Here is a 17,575-nt window from a genome sequence, read left to right as displayed (position 1 = left end):
TTTTCAAGAGAATTTATTTCCTGCGCACTGGGGGGAAGGGGGGAGGTGTCATATTTAGAGGCGGCGCAGTTAAAGGGTTAAATGTTTCATCTTACCCAACCTTTGGGAGCATTCTTCCACACAACTGACAATTTTGACACATATCTTTAGTTCTGAGATTTTTTGAATGGTGCACCAACATCATTTCCTCTCAGCTTGTGGAAATGAAAGGATTGGTTTTGATGCAAATTACTCATAATGATACTGTGCTAACTTGGGTTGCATAGTTCAGTACTGAAACCTGCCTCTGCACTTGGCCTGTCTCGAGTGCGGCTGCTGCTCTACATTACCCACATCTGCATTTGAAAGATTGCCTTGTGTTCATTCCATAAAGAGAAGGGCAATTGTGTAAAAAACTTGTCTACTGTATTCACCTACCTAGTTGTATTCACCTAGTTGTGTTTGTGGGGGTTGAGCTTTGCTCTTTCGGCCCGCCTCTCAACTGTCAATCAACTGTCTTACTAATTTTTTTTTCTCCACACCACACACACACACACCCCAGGAAGCAGCCCGTGACAGCTGACTAACTCCCAGGTACCTATTTACTGCTAGGTAACAGGGGCATTCAGGGTGAAAGAAACTTTGCCCATTTGTTTCTGCCGGGTGCGGGAATCGAACCCGCGCCACAGAATTACGAGTCATGCGTGCTATCCACCAGGCTACCAGGCCTTATAGACTGTCTGTCTATATGAGAGCATTTGTTTGTTTGTCCTAGTATGGAGACCAGATATGCTTAGGGTTAACCTTACCAGGTTGTAAACATGAAGCATAAGGGGTTGGGGAGTGTTGTAGGCCAGTTGGAGAAGGCTCGAGTGAAATGCTTTAAGAAACATTATCATTTATAGCCAACCACCATGTGATTTTCATAGTCTAGTCCGAAATGTTGGCTGTATTCCCATGGAGTTGTTTGTGCTTCATAAATTTTCTAAGTTGCAAACCAGATGGAGAAGAAGGGAAAAAAAGGGGAGGGAGGAGTGTGGAGAAAATTGAGGAGATAGAAGGGAATAAGGATAAAGGAGGGAGGTAGGGAAGGGGGGATGTGAGGAGAGGGAGAATGGGAGGGGGAGATACAAATTATTCTGGGTACCACTAGGTACCCCTTTTAATGTTTTATATAAAATACATTATTCTTTTACAACTGTATTTTAAGAAGAGTATTAATATCTAGGAGAAACTCAGTATTTACAAAAATGCAATATATAGGCGTACATCACACTGTATATTCAACACAGGCATTATTAGGATGTTGATGCTGTTGCTGTCGTAATTAGACTCGCATGAAAGCTATTAATATAAAATTAAATGTCACCAACTGCTATGAAGTATTTTTGCTACAATTGTTAAACAAGCAGTAGAAATGTAGAACACATATTGCATTGTGACTGATAAATTAAGTAAATGGAATAATAATTAGGAAAAACATTCCAGGTGATGTGGAGTTACCTTGATACAATGTGATCTGGAGGCCATTGCTCAGTGCAGCCACATCAATAAATACAACTGCATTACAATAATTGGCTTTCATAAGAGTCTAATTAAGAAACAGTCAGCAAAAACTTTCTAAAAGACAGGTAGGTAATCGCAGTTATATCAGTGATAGAATCCCTGCCCCAATTAAAAAAATATTATTTCTCTGGTACCCAATATTTAACTAGACTTAATTCTCACGTTTGGTCTCTATATGGTGACTGTTGCTCGTGATTTGAGCACTTGTCACTGCTTATGTTGTGTGTAAAGGGGTTCAGGCAAGTATAGCATTATGCTTTCTCCAGTCATTTGTTTCTTGTGGGAAAATACCCTTCCTGGGCAACATAATTCTCATGGGATCACTTGATTGTTTCAAACGTAGGTTAGACATATGTGAATGAGTTTGGATGTGTGTTTGTGTGTGTGTAATTACCTAAGTAATTACCTAAGTGTAGTTACAGAATGAGAGCTACGCTTGTGGTGTCCCGTCTTCCCAGCACTCTTTGTCATATAATGCTTTGAAACTACTGACGGTCTTGGCCTCCACCATCTCACCTAACTTGTTCCAACCGTCTACTTGCGAAAGTGAATTTTCTTATATTTCTTCGGCATCTCTGTTTAGTTAGTTTAAATCTATGACCTCTTGTTCTTGAAGTTCCACGTCTCGGGAAATCTTCCCTAACGATTTTATCAATTCCTGTTACTATTTTGTACGTAGTGATCATATCGCCTCTTTTTCTTCTGTCTTCTAGTTTTGGCAAATATAATGCCTCTAACCTCTCCTCGTAGCTCTTGCCCTTCAGTTCTGGGAGCCACTTAGTAGCATGTCTTTGCACCTTTTCCAGTTTGTTGATGTGCTTCTTAAGATATGGGCACCACACAACCACTGCATATTCTAGCTTTGACCAAACAAAAGTCGTGAACAATTTCTTTAGTATATTGCCATCCATGTATTTTAAAGCAATTCTGAAGTTAGAAAGCATGGCATAGGCTCCTCGCACAATATTCTTTATGTGGTCCTCAGGTGATAGTTTTCTATCTAGAACCACCCCTAGATCTCTTTCTTTATCAGAATTCTTTAAAGATTTCTCACATAATATATAGGTTGTGTGGGGTCTATGTTCTCCTATTCCACATTCCATAATATGACATTTATTAACATTAAATTCCATTTGCCAAGTGGCGCTCCATATACATATTTTGTCCAGGTCTTCTTGAAGGGCATGGCAATCATCTATGTTTCTTATCCCTTCTATTAACTTAGCATCATCAGCAAACATGTTCATATAATTCTGTATACCAACTGGTAGATCATTTATGTAGACAATAAACATCACTGGTGCAAGAACTGAGCCCTGTGGTACTCCACTTGTGACATTTCTCCAGTCTGATACATTGCCTCTGATTGCTCCCTTCATTTTTCTATCAGTCAGAAAATTTTTCATCCATGTTAGAAGCTTACCTGTCACCCCTCCAATATTTTCTAGTTTCCAGAACAACTTTTTATGTGGAACTCTGTCGTAAGCTTTTTTTAAGTCCCAATAGATGCAGTCAACTCGACAATCTCTTTCCTTTAAAATCTCTTTGGCTCGATCATAGAAACTGAGTAAATTCGATACACAGGATCTTCCAGGTCGAAAATCATACTGTTTGTCTGATATTATATCATTTCTCTCCAGGTGTTCTTCCCATTTAGTTTTTATTAGTTTTTCCAATACTTTCACTATTATACTTGTCAATGACACAGGTCTATAATTGACCTGTCAATCTTCCCTGCTGCCACTATAGTCTTCCCTGCTGCCACTTTTGTAGATTGGAACTATGTTAGCCTGTTTCCACACATCTGCTATGACTCCTGTACACAGGGATGCCTGAAAGATCAGGTGAATTGGAATGCTGAGCTCAGATGCACATTCTCTCGGAACCCATGGTGAAACTCCATCTGGGCCAGCTGCTTTGTTCTTACTGAGCTCCTTTAGCATATTTTCCACTTCATCTCTAGACACCTCTATATGCTCTATGTTGTTCTCTGGAATTCTTATTGTGTCTGGTTCTCTGACGATTTCATTTTGTACAAACACACTTTGGAACTTTTTGGTTTAATGTTTATCACATTTCCTTTTCATTTTCCGTGAATCTGTTTCCCATTTTCAACCTCTGGATATTATCCTTTACCTGCAATTTGTTGTATATGAATTTGTAGAATAGGCCCTTTTCTGTTTTACATTTATCCGCTATCCCTTTTTCAAAATTTCTTTCTGCCTCTCTCCTCACTGCCGTGTAGTTGTTTCTCGCATCTTTGTATCGTTGGTATGTTTGGAGGTTTGGCCTCTTCCTGTATTGATTCCATTTTTGTCTCTTTTGGTCTCTGGCCCTCTCGCAATGTCTATTGAACCAATCCTGTTTCCTAGTTCTGCATCTCTGTTTTGGTATAAATTTTGTTGTGCCTTTATCATATATTTCACAAAACTTGACATACATCTCATTCACTTCCTTGTCTAGCATCAAGTCTGTCCAATTATACTCACTAAAAAAAGTTCTAAGGTGGCCATAATGTCCTCTCCTGAAGTCAGGTTTTTCAACTGATTCAACCTCCATATTTTCTTCCAGATTATAACGCATTGCATACTTTATTCCCAAAAAGACATGGTCACTTTTACCCAAGGGAGGAAGGTTCTGAATGTCAAATCTCTTCCTCCTCCCTGGTAAATATCAAATCTAGCATGGAGGGAACGTCCCCTTCCCTCATCCTCGCAGCTTGTTTAACATGTTGATACAAGAATGTTTCCAGGATGAGGTCTACAAATCTACAGGTCCAAAAATCTTCTGTTTTAGCTTCATATGCTTCCCAGTCTATGAATTTCAAGTTGAAGTCACCGACTATCAACAGTCATGATCTATCGTTATCCGCTCTTGCTATAATCTCTCTCATTATTCTTATAAGACCTTCGCGTTTACTATCTAGCTCCTCCTTTGACCATGTGCTGCTTGGCGGTGGACTATATGCATTTATGATCATTAGTTTATCATCCTCATGGCAGATCTCTAGTGCTATTATGTCAACTTCTTGTGAATTGGCAGTCACTATTTCTTTCACCTTTAGGTGTTCTTTCACCAGCACAGCAACACCACCGCCTTTCCTAATTTTTCTGTCCCGTCTCCAAATTGAATAGCCCCTTGGGAATATGACCTCATTTAAAATAACATCTTCAAGTTTTGTCTCCGTGAGTGCAACAATGTCTGGTGTCTGCAGCTGTATTACATCACTTAACTCTAGTATCTTCGATCTCACTCCATATATGTTGGTGTATGCAATCTTCAGGAACTTGTTCCCCCTCTCCTTATTCTTCACTCCCCCCCTCTCTATTGATTTTGTTGGTTTGCCTTTATGTACCACTTTACTGGTCTGCCTACCCCTATCACTTTGTAGAAAAAGAATTGATTTCTTCTTCATTCCTGCTCTCATTTAAAATTTTTGCCTCTACGAGGTTCAGTTTCAGCTTCTCTCTCTTTTTTTGAAAGATCTCGTCTTAACGACCACACTCCCATCCTCATCACTTTGTAATTTTCTAGCATTCCTGAGTACTTCTTCCATCTGTTTGGCACCGTTTAGGGTGATCCTCAAAGGTCGATCTTTCCCTTTTACGTATTTGCCTATTCTCCTGTAGTCGCACACATTCTCTATGGTAGTAAGACTTTCTACGAGGGCCAACAATTTTATCTACTACTTTCGCTTCTTCTGCAGCTCTTTCTGACCTATATGTTATCTCCTGTTCTTTGCAACCAAATATTATCAGGGACTTACTCCGATCAACTGTGTTTTGCACCAACTTCGGGTTAGATGCCAATTCCTTTCTCACTTCCAGCCTAATGTTTGTTTTATCTTGGTTGCTGCAGTGTTTGACTTCCTTTACTGCTTCTTCAATTTTTTCCTTCTCCTTGACAGATGGGAGGGAGGGTTGCCAGGGAGCCTCCGGGGCTCACCCAGAAAATGGCATTTCATTACATTCAACGCTGGTTTTTTGTCTGTTGCTGTTTGCAGAGACTGCGGCTGTGCAGTAACTGCAGACAGCTTTGTCTAGTTCGGCTTCTCGTAAGGGTCGTCGGGCCTTTCGCTGTTCGCTCCGTTGATGGGACAATTAGGGCGGGGGGGGGGGGGGGGGGGAGAGGTTCGCCCTTTTTGCCCATGCCTGGTCCCACGATTTGTGGTCATTTCGGGTCGTTTCTTCCGGCCTCCGGTGGCGGTGGCGTTGGGTTACTCCTTCTCCTCCCGGAAGTTCGGAGGTAGTGGGGCAGGCCTCTTTTCGTACGCTCTGTCAAGTCATCCTGGAGTGGGTCCACTTGGGCGTGGTCGAAATGTCGATGTCCCTCAGGTGGGTTTCCTGCCTTTTTCCAGTGCCGAAACAGGACTGCGCGGATGTGAGGTTCATTTTGGACTTGGCCTGTCTGAACCCTTGGGTCTCTTGCCTCTCTTTTTGGGTGACCACTGTGTCCCAGGTCCGGCTTCTTTTGAAGCCGGATGCTTGGATAATGTCTCTGGACCTCCGGGATGCGTATTGGCACTTCCCGATTCATCCAGGGTTCAGGGACTAGCTCGGTTTTGTTGTGGGGCAGCATGCTTACAGCTTTCGTTGCCTTCCATTCTGCTTGAATCTGACTCCTCGCTTTTTCACACGCCTTACCCAGGTTACAGTGGCCCATTTGCTTCTGCTAGGGGGAGGGGGTAGCAGAAGCAACCCAAACGTCGTGGTTTGGGTTCTGGCCTACCTCGACGACTGGCTGGTTTGGGCCTACAGCCAGTTCACGGGTGTGCTCACCAGGGATTTGGTTCTTTCCCAGCTCGCCAGGTTCGGGTTCTTGGTGAACTGGAGGAAGTCCCATTTGGTTCCGTCTCAGGTTCGGACTTGGCTGGGTCTTGTGTGGAACTCTCGGACCAATTCCTTGTCTCTCCCTCCCGCGGTGTTGCTGCGGCTGCAGTCCCACCTTTGACTGTTTTTGGAGGGCATCTGGGTCACTTATTAGTTGTTCTATCAGCTGTGCTGGAGTCTGAACTTCGCCGTGCTGGTCTACCCATTGGGTCAAATCTGGCTTCAACAGCTGTTCTGGTTCCTTCGGGGACATCCCTTCTGCTGCTCTCACGATCGCTGGGTTCGAACTCTGGGCCTTGCGTCAGCTGCTGCATCTCCGGCTTCCTCTTTGGGTTTTGGGGGTTCAGTACCGTGGTGCGTACCTGAGCCCTTGCTCGATGTGTTCACAGATGCGTCGTCTCTCGGCTTTGTGACCAGTGCTCACCAGGTCGGCCAGGGGTGGTGGAGTCCGTCCTTCTGTCAGGCTCACAGCACGTTTTGGTAGTTTGCGGCGGTGTGGCTTTCACTTCACAGGGTTCGTGTCGCTCGCGGATCGACAATCCTGCTCCATTCAGACTGCTCGCCAGTGGTTCATTGTCTGAACTGCGGGGGTTCGATGCGGTCCTTGGCTGTTTGGGGCTGATTTCTTCGGGTAACTCATCTGTGGATTCTCGGGGTTTGGCTCTTCAGGCCGTTCATATCCAGGGTGTGTACAACGTCCTGGCGGATGGCTTGTCCCAGTTCCATTCCCCTGTTCCTTCGATGTCGATGCCCACAGTTGGCTCTGCCGGACATACAGGTGAATGGCGATGGACTGCTTCGCGTCAGCGTGGTCGAGGCGTCTTTTGGTATATGTGGCACCCTTTCCTAACTGCAAGGCCATCGTGTTCGATGTCTTTCGGCTAGATTGGTCGAGGTGGGGTTACCTGTATCTCTTTCCCCTGGTCCAGCTCTTGCTTAAGGTTCTGGCTTGGAGACTTACCAGGGAAGAGAAGTTGTGTTTGTCCCTTGATGGCCGACCCAGCCTTGGTTTCAGGTGTTGCTAGCTCGGTGTCCGAACCCGGGGATCTTTCCGTGGCTCAGCCTCTTTCAGCAGATTGGTCCGGTCCAGTACGTGGCTGGTTCGATCTTCTCCGATCTTCGCATCTGGTCTTTATGACATGGGTTTATTGCCACTTGTATGGTGATCAGGTGGCTTTCTTGATGTTCTCCTACCTGCGTGTTTCATCTTGGCAGCAGTATGAAGTTTCCTTTGGCAGCAGCAGCCAAAGTGAATATTACCAAAAGCAGCAGCTTTTACTGCTGTTTTTGTTCCAGCTGCAATTTGTTTGCTCCATTCATTCTTGTACAAATCTCCTCAGGATCTTTTATGTAGTTATGCTTCTGCTGCTGCTTCTTCTCTCAGTTTGTGAGGGTGAGTTCTCTCAAACTGTCCTTAGAGCTGACACCTCTCAATTAAGATACTAATCCATTTATAAACCTCTTGAGTTTTCACAGGTTTCTTCTTGTGCTTTACAAAGCAGATAATATACCAGTGCTGCATATTCCAGTAATGTTCTCACATAAGCTATATATATATATATATATGGATTTCAAAGCCTCCTTGTTTGGTCCTAAAGGTCGTTCCTATGTGTGCCAAGTTCCTGTATGCTGATGACATAATCCTGTTCACATGAGCTTTAGGTGTTCTTGGGATTGTCTATTCAAGTCTCTTTCCTGCATTGTTTATCTCTTATTGTCACCGACACATCTTTATCGATAGTATCCATATATTTAAACAAGGTAAAGATACATAAGCTAAGGTACTGGTTCATAAAGAAGATAAAGTTTGGAAAAGGACTATGGTGGTAGAAAATTGTAAGATTGGCCTTAAAGATTTATAAATTGAAAACTAAATTTAAAAGGCAAAATGCAGGTTATTTATTTAAAATATATCTGTTTACTTGTTAGGCATGTGAGATGATAAATATTAAATTAGTGTTACGGAGGAAAAGGAGCGTAATAGGTATAAATTTAGAACATTAAAGAAAGATAGAATCCATTAAATCACTGAAGAGGAATTATAGAAGTTATTAGATATTTACAGAAATAAAGCAGTAAGACCCGACAAGGTTTATAAAAGGATGCAATGAAATCTTTGAGAGCTTTAGAGCCAGAGTTAAGCAGAACAAGATGACACTGTTGTAGACTACAGGAAAAATTGTGTGAAAATATAAAGGAAAGTGTTTGTTTTTTTAGTTGTTGATGGTTGGAGTTAGTGTATGCTAAAATCAGTGGAATTTTTTTAATTATTTACAATAAAGTTTATATAACAAAATCACAAGCATAGTTTTTTTTTACATTTAATTAGAAATAGGTAGTGCCACACATCAGTGGACAGAAACAACTACACAATATCTCAGTTTCCTTGAAATTTTACAACTAAAGGTCAAGTGGATTTGGAAACGGTGTAATACTGATAGATAAGCGCTAAAAAAAAATTCCATATCCTCTTTTTAACCTTTGTCAAATTCTGAGGAATCAATAGATATATTGTACTATTAGATATTAACAACTTATGTACTAAGAATGGTGTATTGGTAACAAGAAATTCTAATGATACCACTAACTCCAACTCTTTCGATAATAAAATAGTGTAATCCCAATATGAGTTCTTCTGAACTTCATAGGGTAAGGGGTCCTCCACTGGATCCTCAACTCCCACAACATCAGAGCCCGATGCTTTGGACACAATGGTAGATTCAGTGGAACAATCTCTGCCAAAGCATCCCTCTTCTCTTGCCACCATCGCTACTCCACCTAACCCAGACTTATCACTAAAGGTAACTAAGTGTAGTTGCATGCCTGGACTTTGGCACATGTTTTGTTATGGCTTTCTTTTAGTACTGTATTTATGCTTAATCCATGTTTTCTGTCACTTTCAGTTACTTTACTTGCTAGATTTAATATCTGGCATCTTTTATAAAATAATGCATGTGCTGTAATAAATCCCATTAGATTTAGTGTTACGGTTGACTTTCACTGTCTTAACACTTTGGCATCGTGGTGACACAATACCGTGTACGCAGTTTGGGGAATGACGTCAACGCCGTCAACAATTAATTTTTGCTCATTCTTATTGGTAAGTATGAACTTTGTGAGTGAAAGAGTTTAACATTGGGTTGTGTGTCCATGGGCAATGTCCAGCCTACCTTGCGGTCCACTGCAGGTTACAAAGTGGCAGGCAAAGTGTTAATTGAGCTTACCAGAGTCTTGTGACTGATGTTCTGTAACACCAGATTTCACCAATTATGCATATTCTCAAAAAATTAACTTGTACACAGAAATGTTGTGTTGATATTTATTGTTATTTTAGTGGTGATGTATACCATGGTGTTGTACTTTGTATTAACCTATGCTGTGAGAAAAATGCTAAATGCATCATGAGCCAGTGGTCTCTCTCTCGTCACATTTTTTCCCACCTAATGATGGTGAGGAACAGAATAATTATAGTTAAGCCAGCTACACAGTTGGTTCTTGATTCTCCATGATTTAAAATTAACATACTACAGTACAGTAAAATCCAAAGCATGAAGTATTGGTTAATGTTTTCACAATTTAGTTGCATATTTTTAGTATTTTTTTTGTTTTAATTTGGTAATATAAGTTTAAATTTTATGTACTGTATTTGATAATGTAAGGTTAATAAGAATCTTGACTATTAACTGTGCATGATTTTTGTTGAAAAACTTAATATTTTTAATTGCACAATTATATAATTAGAAGCTGCTAAAATGCTATATAGTAGTTTGGAGTTTTATTGATATGCACAAGCGATCGTACTGTCAGCTTTTATATTATTTTAAATTGCTTATTTTGACTTGTTAAATTTAGGAGAACTGAGAATATGATTGTTTTGAGAGTAAGAGATAAAGATTGCTTTTTTAATGCATAATTTGAAATACAGTAATTCTTAGTGAGGAATGTATTCTTGTACAGCTTTGATATTTTGTTCTCATTAAGCACTCCCTTTCGTAAGAGTGCCTACTTCCTTAGGCAACATGTATAGTATTTATTTTAATATTACTTTTGAAATAAGGTCACTGGTTATCAGCCACATTAACTCTATATAAAAATTTGCATGAACAGTGCTGGACAAAACTACATAACTAAATACCAGAACATCTTAAAATATATCACATTTTCATGAATCGATATGGAATTTAACTTAAAATAAACACTTTAAATAAAAACAGTAAATGTAACCATTGTTTTCCATAAGAGTACAGTGACACCTCAGCTTACGGATGCTCCTCTTTACGAACTTTTTGGGTTACGAGCCCCCATTTCTTTGTAAAATCCGAATCAGGTTACGAAGTTTGCCTCGGGAAACGAAGTTGATACACTTTTTGGTGACCTAGCATGTGGTGGTACGGCAACCACGCCCCAGTCACCAGTGCCTAGTGACAATCGCTCCTGAATTCTTTGTAAAGAATTTGTGTTTTTCGGATTTTTGGGTATTTGAATATTAAGGTTATTATTATATATCTCGCCATGGGTTCCAAGAAAACCAGTGGTAAGGTTCAAGCCAAAAACACACATGTGAGAATGACCATAAGGAGCAGCAACAAGAGGCAGCTGAGGAAATGTCTTCAGGAGGGTAGGTTATCTTGAGATGATTTCGGGGCTTTTAGTGTCCCCGCGGCCCGGTCCTCGACCAGGCCTCCACCCCCAGGAAGCAGCCCGTGACAGCTGACTAACTCCCAGGTACCTATTTACTGCTAGGTAACAGGGGCATTCAGGGTGAAAGAAACTCTGCCCATTTGTTTCTGCCTCGTGTGGGAATCGAACCCGCGCCACAGAATTAAGAGTCCTGCGCGCTATTCACCAGGCTACGAGGCCCCTATTGCCTCCTCCTAGGTGGAGGAGGAGGCAATACAGAAATATCCCTTCCTCAACAATTAGGAAGTGGTGTAGACTGTGAGAAGAAATGCAAACTTTTGTTAAAACCACTCCCCCAGAGCATGATGTAGCAGGCCGTTGCATTAAACTTTTTAATGACATTGTGATGTCTCGCTACAGACAAATGTTACCACAAAAGGAAAAACAATACTTTATGGATAGGTTTTTAGTTAGAAAATCAAGCAGTGAGCCACAAGCAAGTCCTAGTGATATGCAGGCAAAATGTGCCAGAGAGAGTACCCCAGAAAAGTCATCACTGCCTGATGTTATAATGGAAGGGGGACTTCCCTTCCAAACAGTAACACCTCTCCTCCTTCCCCTCCACCCTCCTCACCATCTTCCATACACCAACACGAGTCATCAATAAAGGTAAGCAATAACTTGTACATAATTTAGTACTGAAGATTTGGGTGAATTAGATATAAAATTTACTTTGAAGGTAATATTTTTGGGAGTGTGGAACAGATTAATTCAATTTACATTATTTCTTATGGGAAAATTCGCTTGAGTTTACGAATTTTCGGCTTACGAACCGTCTCTGGGAACTTATTAAATTCGTAAGCTGAGGTACCACTGTTCATGTGTCTTTCAAAAATTGGAAGAATTTTATTTTTTATCTTCTAATAAATGGATCTTTTCAAGTATAGGATAACAGAATTGTAAACATTAGGAATGTACATTATATTTATAATGTAATGTGGGACAGGTACTAGTACAATGAGGGGATGTAACACTGGTGTCTAGCAAACAAGATGCAATCAACACTAAACCTTCCTAATGTGCCATGTTAGCTTACATAGGAATATCAGATTATATATAAAAATAGTTCCCAGAATAAAATGTACTACCAACAAGTGGATAGGTAGACACTGAACAGATGGGTAGACAGAGCTGGTCATCAACCATAGGCTTGGGAATGGATTGGCCATGGGTGGAGTGGATGATTGTCTATAACATGGGCGAGGGTCGGTCATGATTCGGAGTTTGTACCAACTGCTTATGATAGAAATGAGCAAATTTGTCATTTTTGGAATGGTGATTATAAAAAATGAGAGGCTTGCAGGACCTTGCAAAATTAGGTCATATAAATTCTTGATAAGGAAATGTGTTCCAACCACCTACCCCTCTCTTTACTGCCCCAACATACACATTCACTACTGAAGATTGTGCCTGAATGTGCATTTACTGATGATGTTCTTTAGAGTAATTGCAGATAGCCATTAAATCGATGCGGGTCGGTCATGGGTTGGCCAGATATAGTAATGGGTTGGCGGGTTGGCCAAATATGAATTATATTTTTATCTGTCATTGACTACAGTAATATCAATTCATAGCAGAATGTTATTCTAATAAATACGAACGAGGTCATGAACGAGGTCAAGAGTAGCATGGTCAGGCTTTGTGTGGTCAAGTTTGATAAGTTGGCAGGCCTGTCATTTAATTCACATAAAGTTGATTATATAGGATTAAGAACATGCCTCGTTAACCCTTAAACCACGCAAAACATACATATACGATTTGATATAACTCAAGTTTTTAAAACTTGCACAAACACTTTCCAATTTTTTGTGCATAATCAACTAGGCAAATGCTCCAACTTTGTCTAAATGATCACAACATAACTTGAAAATCAAGAGAATCAAAAATAATTTTAAAATTTAATATTGAAAACCTTAGATTTTCAAATCGGAATAAAAAATATAAACAATTACCAATTGTTCAATTGGCGTTATGCTCTCAGAATAGCTTATGATCTTCATTTTCATCAAATTAGAATTTAGGTTTTCAGTATAGTTTACTGGTAAAAAATCAGGATGGCATTTCAAATATGCGACAAATTTAGACAAAAAGAAATTATAACTCCAAACATATACGCTTTATGAAAAATCCATTGTGAAGGGATTGTAGAACAGACAGCTGAGCACACAATGTCAAAATGGTGAGAATCGGTCAAAAATTGGAATTTTAGAAACCACTCCAAGTTGAAACTCTAGTTTCAGAGATAATTGAAGTTTAAAGTTATCGACAATGAATAAAGGTAGTTCTAATTTGTTAATTTAATTGTATGTTTTAATAAACATTGTTTGGCATTCGTACTCGAATATATGAAAGTTGTAGGTCAGTGTGTGTTGAAATGAAGTCAAGAAAAAATATCCCCCCCAAAACTAAATGTAGGGATAATTATAATATAATGATTTAGGGGATATATTTAGGAGTATACTTTATATAAGTTAAAAAGCCCTAATCTGGTCCCTATTCATCAAAACAATCTATAGAGACAGTAAAAATAGTTTGAAATCTGAGAAAAAATCAGCCAACAACAACTCGATCCCAAGTTCTGAGAGTTGACCGATTTATTTGTAGACCAGTTTCATTCTATCTTCACATAGTTAGGGAAGGGTATGCACTCTCCAGATGTAATGGTTACAACAAAAGCAGATAATAAACAAATGAGAAAAAGAAAACTAAATTAAAAAAAATAATCTTCCTAAAAAAAATATTTTTGGGTCATTGATGAAAATAACATATAATAGCATTGGATAATGAATTTATATGATATATAATAAAATTGAACATAATAACATTGTTACTCATTATTATTTGTGTTATTATGTGTGAGAGTTTTAAGTTACGGAATTTGAAAATGGTATTTGAATTACACACAGAAATCACAATTGCGTGATGCATCAAATGAACAAATCCGCAAGGGCCGTGACGAGGATTCGAACCTGCGTCCGAGATGTCACAATGCACTGAATAATGCCTTAGTTCCAGAGCTTGGGTTTGTATATTAACTAAATAAATAACTACAGGTATATGAATTATTTAGGATTCTAGTTGATCAGTCAGGGTTTGACTTAACTCTTGACAGTTTAAATAATATACCAATCAATTTTATAGTACTGTATCTCGACTGTGCATTTTTTTTCCCCATGAATATACTTGGATGTAATTTTTCAGAGAACAAAATTGACTGACGACCCAGACTTGCTGCTGTTCATTCTGCAGTCTTTTTTTTGCTATGGTGCTTAGCAAGGTTCTGGTTAATTGGATCTTTTTATTCGTGATATTGACACCTTTTATCTAAAAATGTTATCATATTCACTACAGGATATTGGTACTGATGTGAATAGCTTATCCAGACGATGGTTAGAGGGTGAAAATCCAGGGGACGAGCTGCGCACACCTGATCTTGACACCATGGACTACGATCAGTATCATCAGTCTCTGACACAGTATGTTATAGCACTAGTGAGAGCAAGGATTAATTAGGTATATTATAGTATATTAGGTAAAATAGGGTGATGTTATTTTATTTGTTTATTTATATATATATATATATATATATATATATATATATATATATATATATATATATATATATATATATATATATAATGTCGTACCTAATAGCCAGAACGCACTTCTCAGCCTACTATGCAAGGCCCGATTTGCCTAATAAGCCAAGTTTTCATGAATTAATTGTTTTTCGGCTACCTAACCTACCTAACCTAACCTAACCTAACATTTTCGGCTACCTAACCTAACCTAACCTATAAAGATAGGTTAGGTTAGGTTAGGTAGGGTTGGTTAGGTTCGGTCATATATCTATGTTAATTTTAACTCCAATAAAAAAAAGTTGACCTCATACATAATGAAATGGGTAGCTTTATCATTTCAAAAGAAAAAAATTAAAGAAAATATATTAATTCAGGAAAACTTGGCTTATTAGGCAAATCGGGCCTTGCATAGTTGGCTGAGAAGTGCGTTCTGGCTATTAGGTACGACATATATATATATATATATATATATATATATATATATATATATATATATATATATATATATATAATATATAATATAAAATATTATTATACAGATGGCCACTTGCTTTTTTGGACATCTAAGAACCGAGACTGAACGAATAACTTATTGTGCCTGGATAAGTGGTTCGCAATCCTGAAAATCTAGGGTAAAAAGTGTAAGAATTTGATGGCAAAAGTTTGACAGTATTTTGTTTCTCAGCAGTATGAGAATTTCTGATCCACTTGTTAACTGGAAGATTATTATTGATGGTGCATTGTTATTTAGATGGAAGAGATGGTGGTGAATGTTGGTGGTGTTAGGTTGAACGAAGTGGAGATTAATGGTGATGAGGTAACTTCATATGTTGAAGTGTTTGGGTCGTCATGTGATGAGCCAGTTGCAGGTAGTTTAATGCCAGGTTTCTTGGAAGCTTTTGAAAAAGTCTTCAATTTAAATTTGTTTAATTTTCTTCATTCTTGTTTGCAAAAACTGCATGTACATCTTATACATGGTCTTCATCTTCAGAGGGAAGACCACGTTACTTCTTTTCAGAAAGTCAAGAATGCCTTCAAAATGTTTTTGAACGTTTTCCATGTTACCTTTTATCATTAACACTTCCTCATCGTCATCCTCAACTTAATTTTTCCTCTCCTGGCTTTTTTTTTCCCTGCAACTAAATCCAAAATTTTATCATCAACCATGGTTTGAAAGGTTGGGGCATCTTTGTCTTAATCTACCCACTTAGCTATTTAATTTTCTAGTGTTTTTGTTCCAGGTTCTGCTTTCAGTTCTGGGGACTTAATCCTTCTGACATAGGCTAGGAGATAGTTAGCTCCGTGGAGCCGACGGGGCTCCATCCAGAAAACCAGCGCTGAATGTAATGAAACGCCATTTTCTGGGCGAGACCCGGAGGCTCCCCGACAACCCTCCCTCCCTCCGGTCGGCGTTTTTTTTTTTTGTGTGTTTTGACATCCAGTCTCAGAACTGATGGGTGAATAGCTGGCATGAGAGGTCTGGGGCTCCCCCTGCCCCCTACCGGGGAGGGGGGAGCTGCGCAGGCAGCGCAGCTGTCATATGACATGTGACGTCATACTAGTTTGCTTGTTTTCTGTTGGGGAGTTCTATCCACTAGTTAGGCTTTTGGTAGAAATTTTAACCAGAATAAGGGTTTGTTTTGGAATGCTTACCTTTCTGGATGCTTGACCCGGTCGATGGCAGACATAGAATGCTTCCAACCACACGGGGGTTTCTATAGGCTATTGCTCCCCTTGCCTTTCTGAGGGGGCCAGGTTCTGGCCGTGGTCCTCGGTAGGCCCTAGAACTCCATACACATGACTGATGCCAAAGTCTGACATTAGCATATCAGCCTGGTAAAGCTCCGGGGAGCCTCCAGGTCTCACCCAGAAAATGGCGTTTCATTACATTCAACACTGGTTTTATTGTGTAGGCTATATAAGATTCCTAATATGTTCCTTGTTGGCTGTTGAGATGTCTGTTAAAGTTTCTTTGATAGTGGTACTTAAGTTACTTAATAATCCTATGATCTGTAGGTTGGGTCAGTAAAGTTTTCTTGAGTGGTAAAAACCTACTAATGATATTGCCATTTATTAGCTTATCATTTTGTGGATACGTTGGACTATTATCTAGAAGCAGCAAAACTTTGCTGTTTTGAGTTAGGTCAATACTCTTGAGGTGCTCATTCTCTTCAGGTACAAAGTTCTTGTTAAACCACTCTGCCAATATTATTCAAGACATCCACACTTTTGGCTGGCTCTTTTAAATAACAAAGAGGAACATAGTCAATTTTAAAGCTCTGGGGTATTTTCTAATCCCAGTCATAAGTAATTTACATTTGTTCGTTCCAACTGCATTAGCATACCACAACACACACATTCTTTGTTCTGCTTTACCACCAGAAGGATCATCTTCACATCTAAGAGCCGTATTGTCTGTGGGAATATACACCAGTACAAACTTGTCTCGTTGGCATTATAAATTTACTAAGGAGATAAATTTTCTTCCTGCACCATCCACACAAATTAAATATTTTTCTGCAACAGCAGCATCGCAGATTGCCCTTCACTGTGTACTTTAATGTACCTAATGCCATGGCAGAGCATAAAGCTTCTGAGCCATCCATCAGTGTATGAGCACTGGGAATTTTCATTGATTTGTTAAATTCTCAGGCTTTTTCCACGAGCAGCCAGCCTACCATTGACTTTTCGCTTCATGCTTCTGCTTGTACCACTGCAACACTACATTATCAACACACTCCACATTTGCTTTACTTGCTCTCTTTCAGTTATGTATTGCTTTTGCTTCTTGAAAAATAGTCGAGAATGGTAGATTTAGCCTTGATACCTGAAAGCATCGTCTTGCTAATATCATATGCAGCCCACACAACACTTCTTGGGATTTCACTCAACTTTCTCAATTAGTTAAATTTCTTCTCAAATGTCAGCACTGACCTCTTT

At 39.5% G+C, this 17,575-nt stretch overlaps 1 protein-coding gene across 1 annotated transcript in view; it reads left to right on the top strand.

Annotated features, from left to right (window-relative positions):
• Patronin (calmodulin-regulated spectrin-associated protein patronin) overlaps positions 1–17,575 on the top strand; it is a 195,599-nt gene that overhangs the window by 96,844 nt on the left and 81,180 nt on the right. The window contains exons 14-15 of the mRNA XM_069329901.1: positions 9,023–9,175; positions 14,406–14,530. Of these exons, the coding sequence (XP_069186002.1) occupies positions 9,023–9,175; positions 14,406–14,530 (278 nt within the window). The remainder of the gene's footprint in view (positions 1–9,022; positions 9,176–14,405; positions 14,531–17,575) is intronic.

This window comes from Procambarus clarkii, chromosome 23 (genome assembly GCF_040958095.1).
Source record: "Procambarus clarkii isolate CNS0578487 chromosome 23, FALCON_Pclarkii_2.0, whole genome shotgun sequence".
In the NCBI taxonomy this organism is placed as follows: Eukaryota; Metazoa; Arthropoda; class Malacostraca; order Decapoda; family Cambaridae; genus Procambarus; species Procambarus clarkii.
This window is presented reverse-complemented; position numbering and strand designations above follow the sequence as displayed.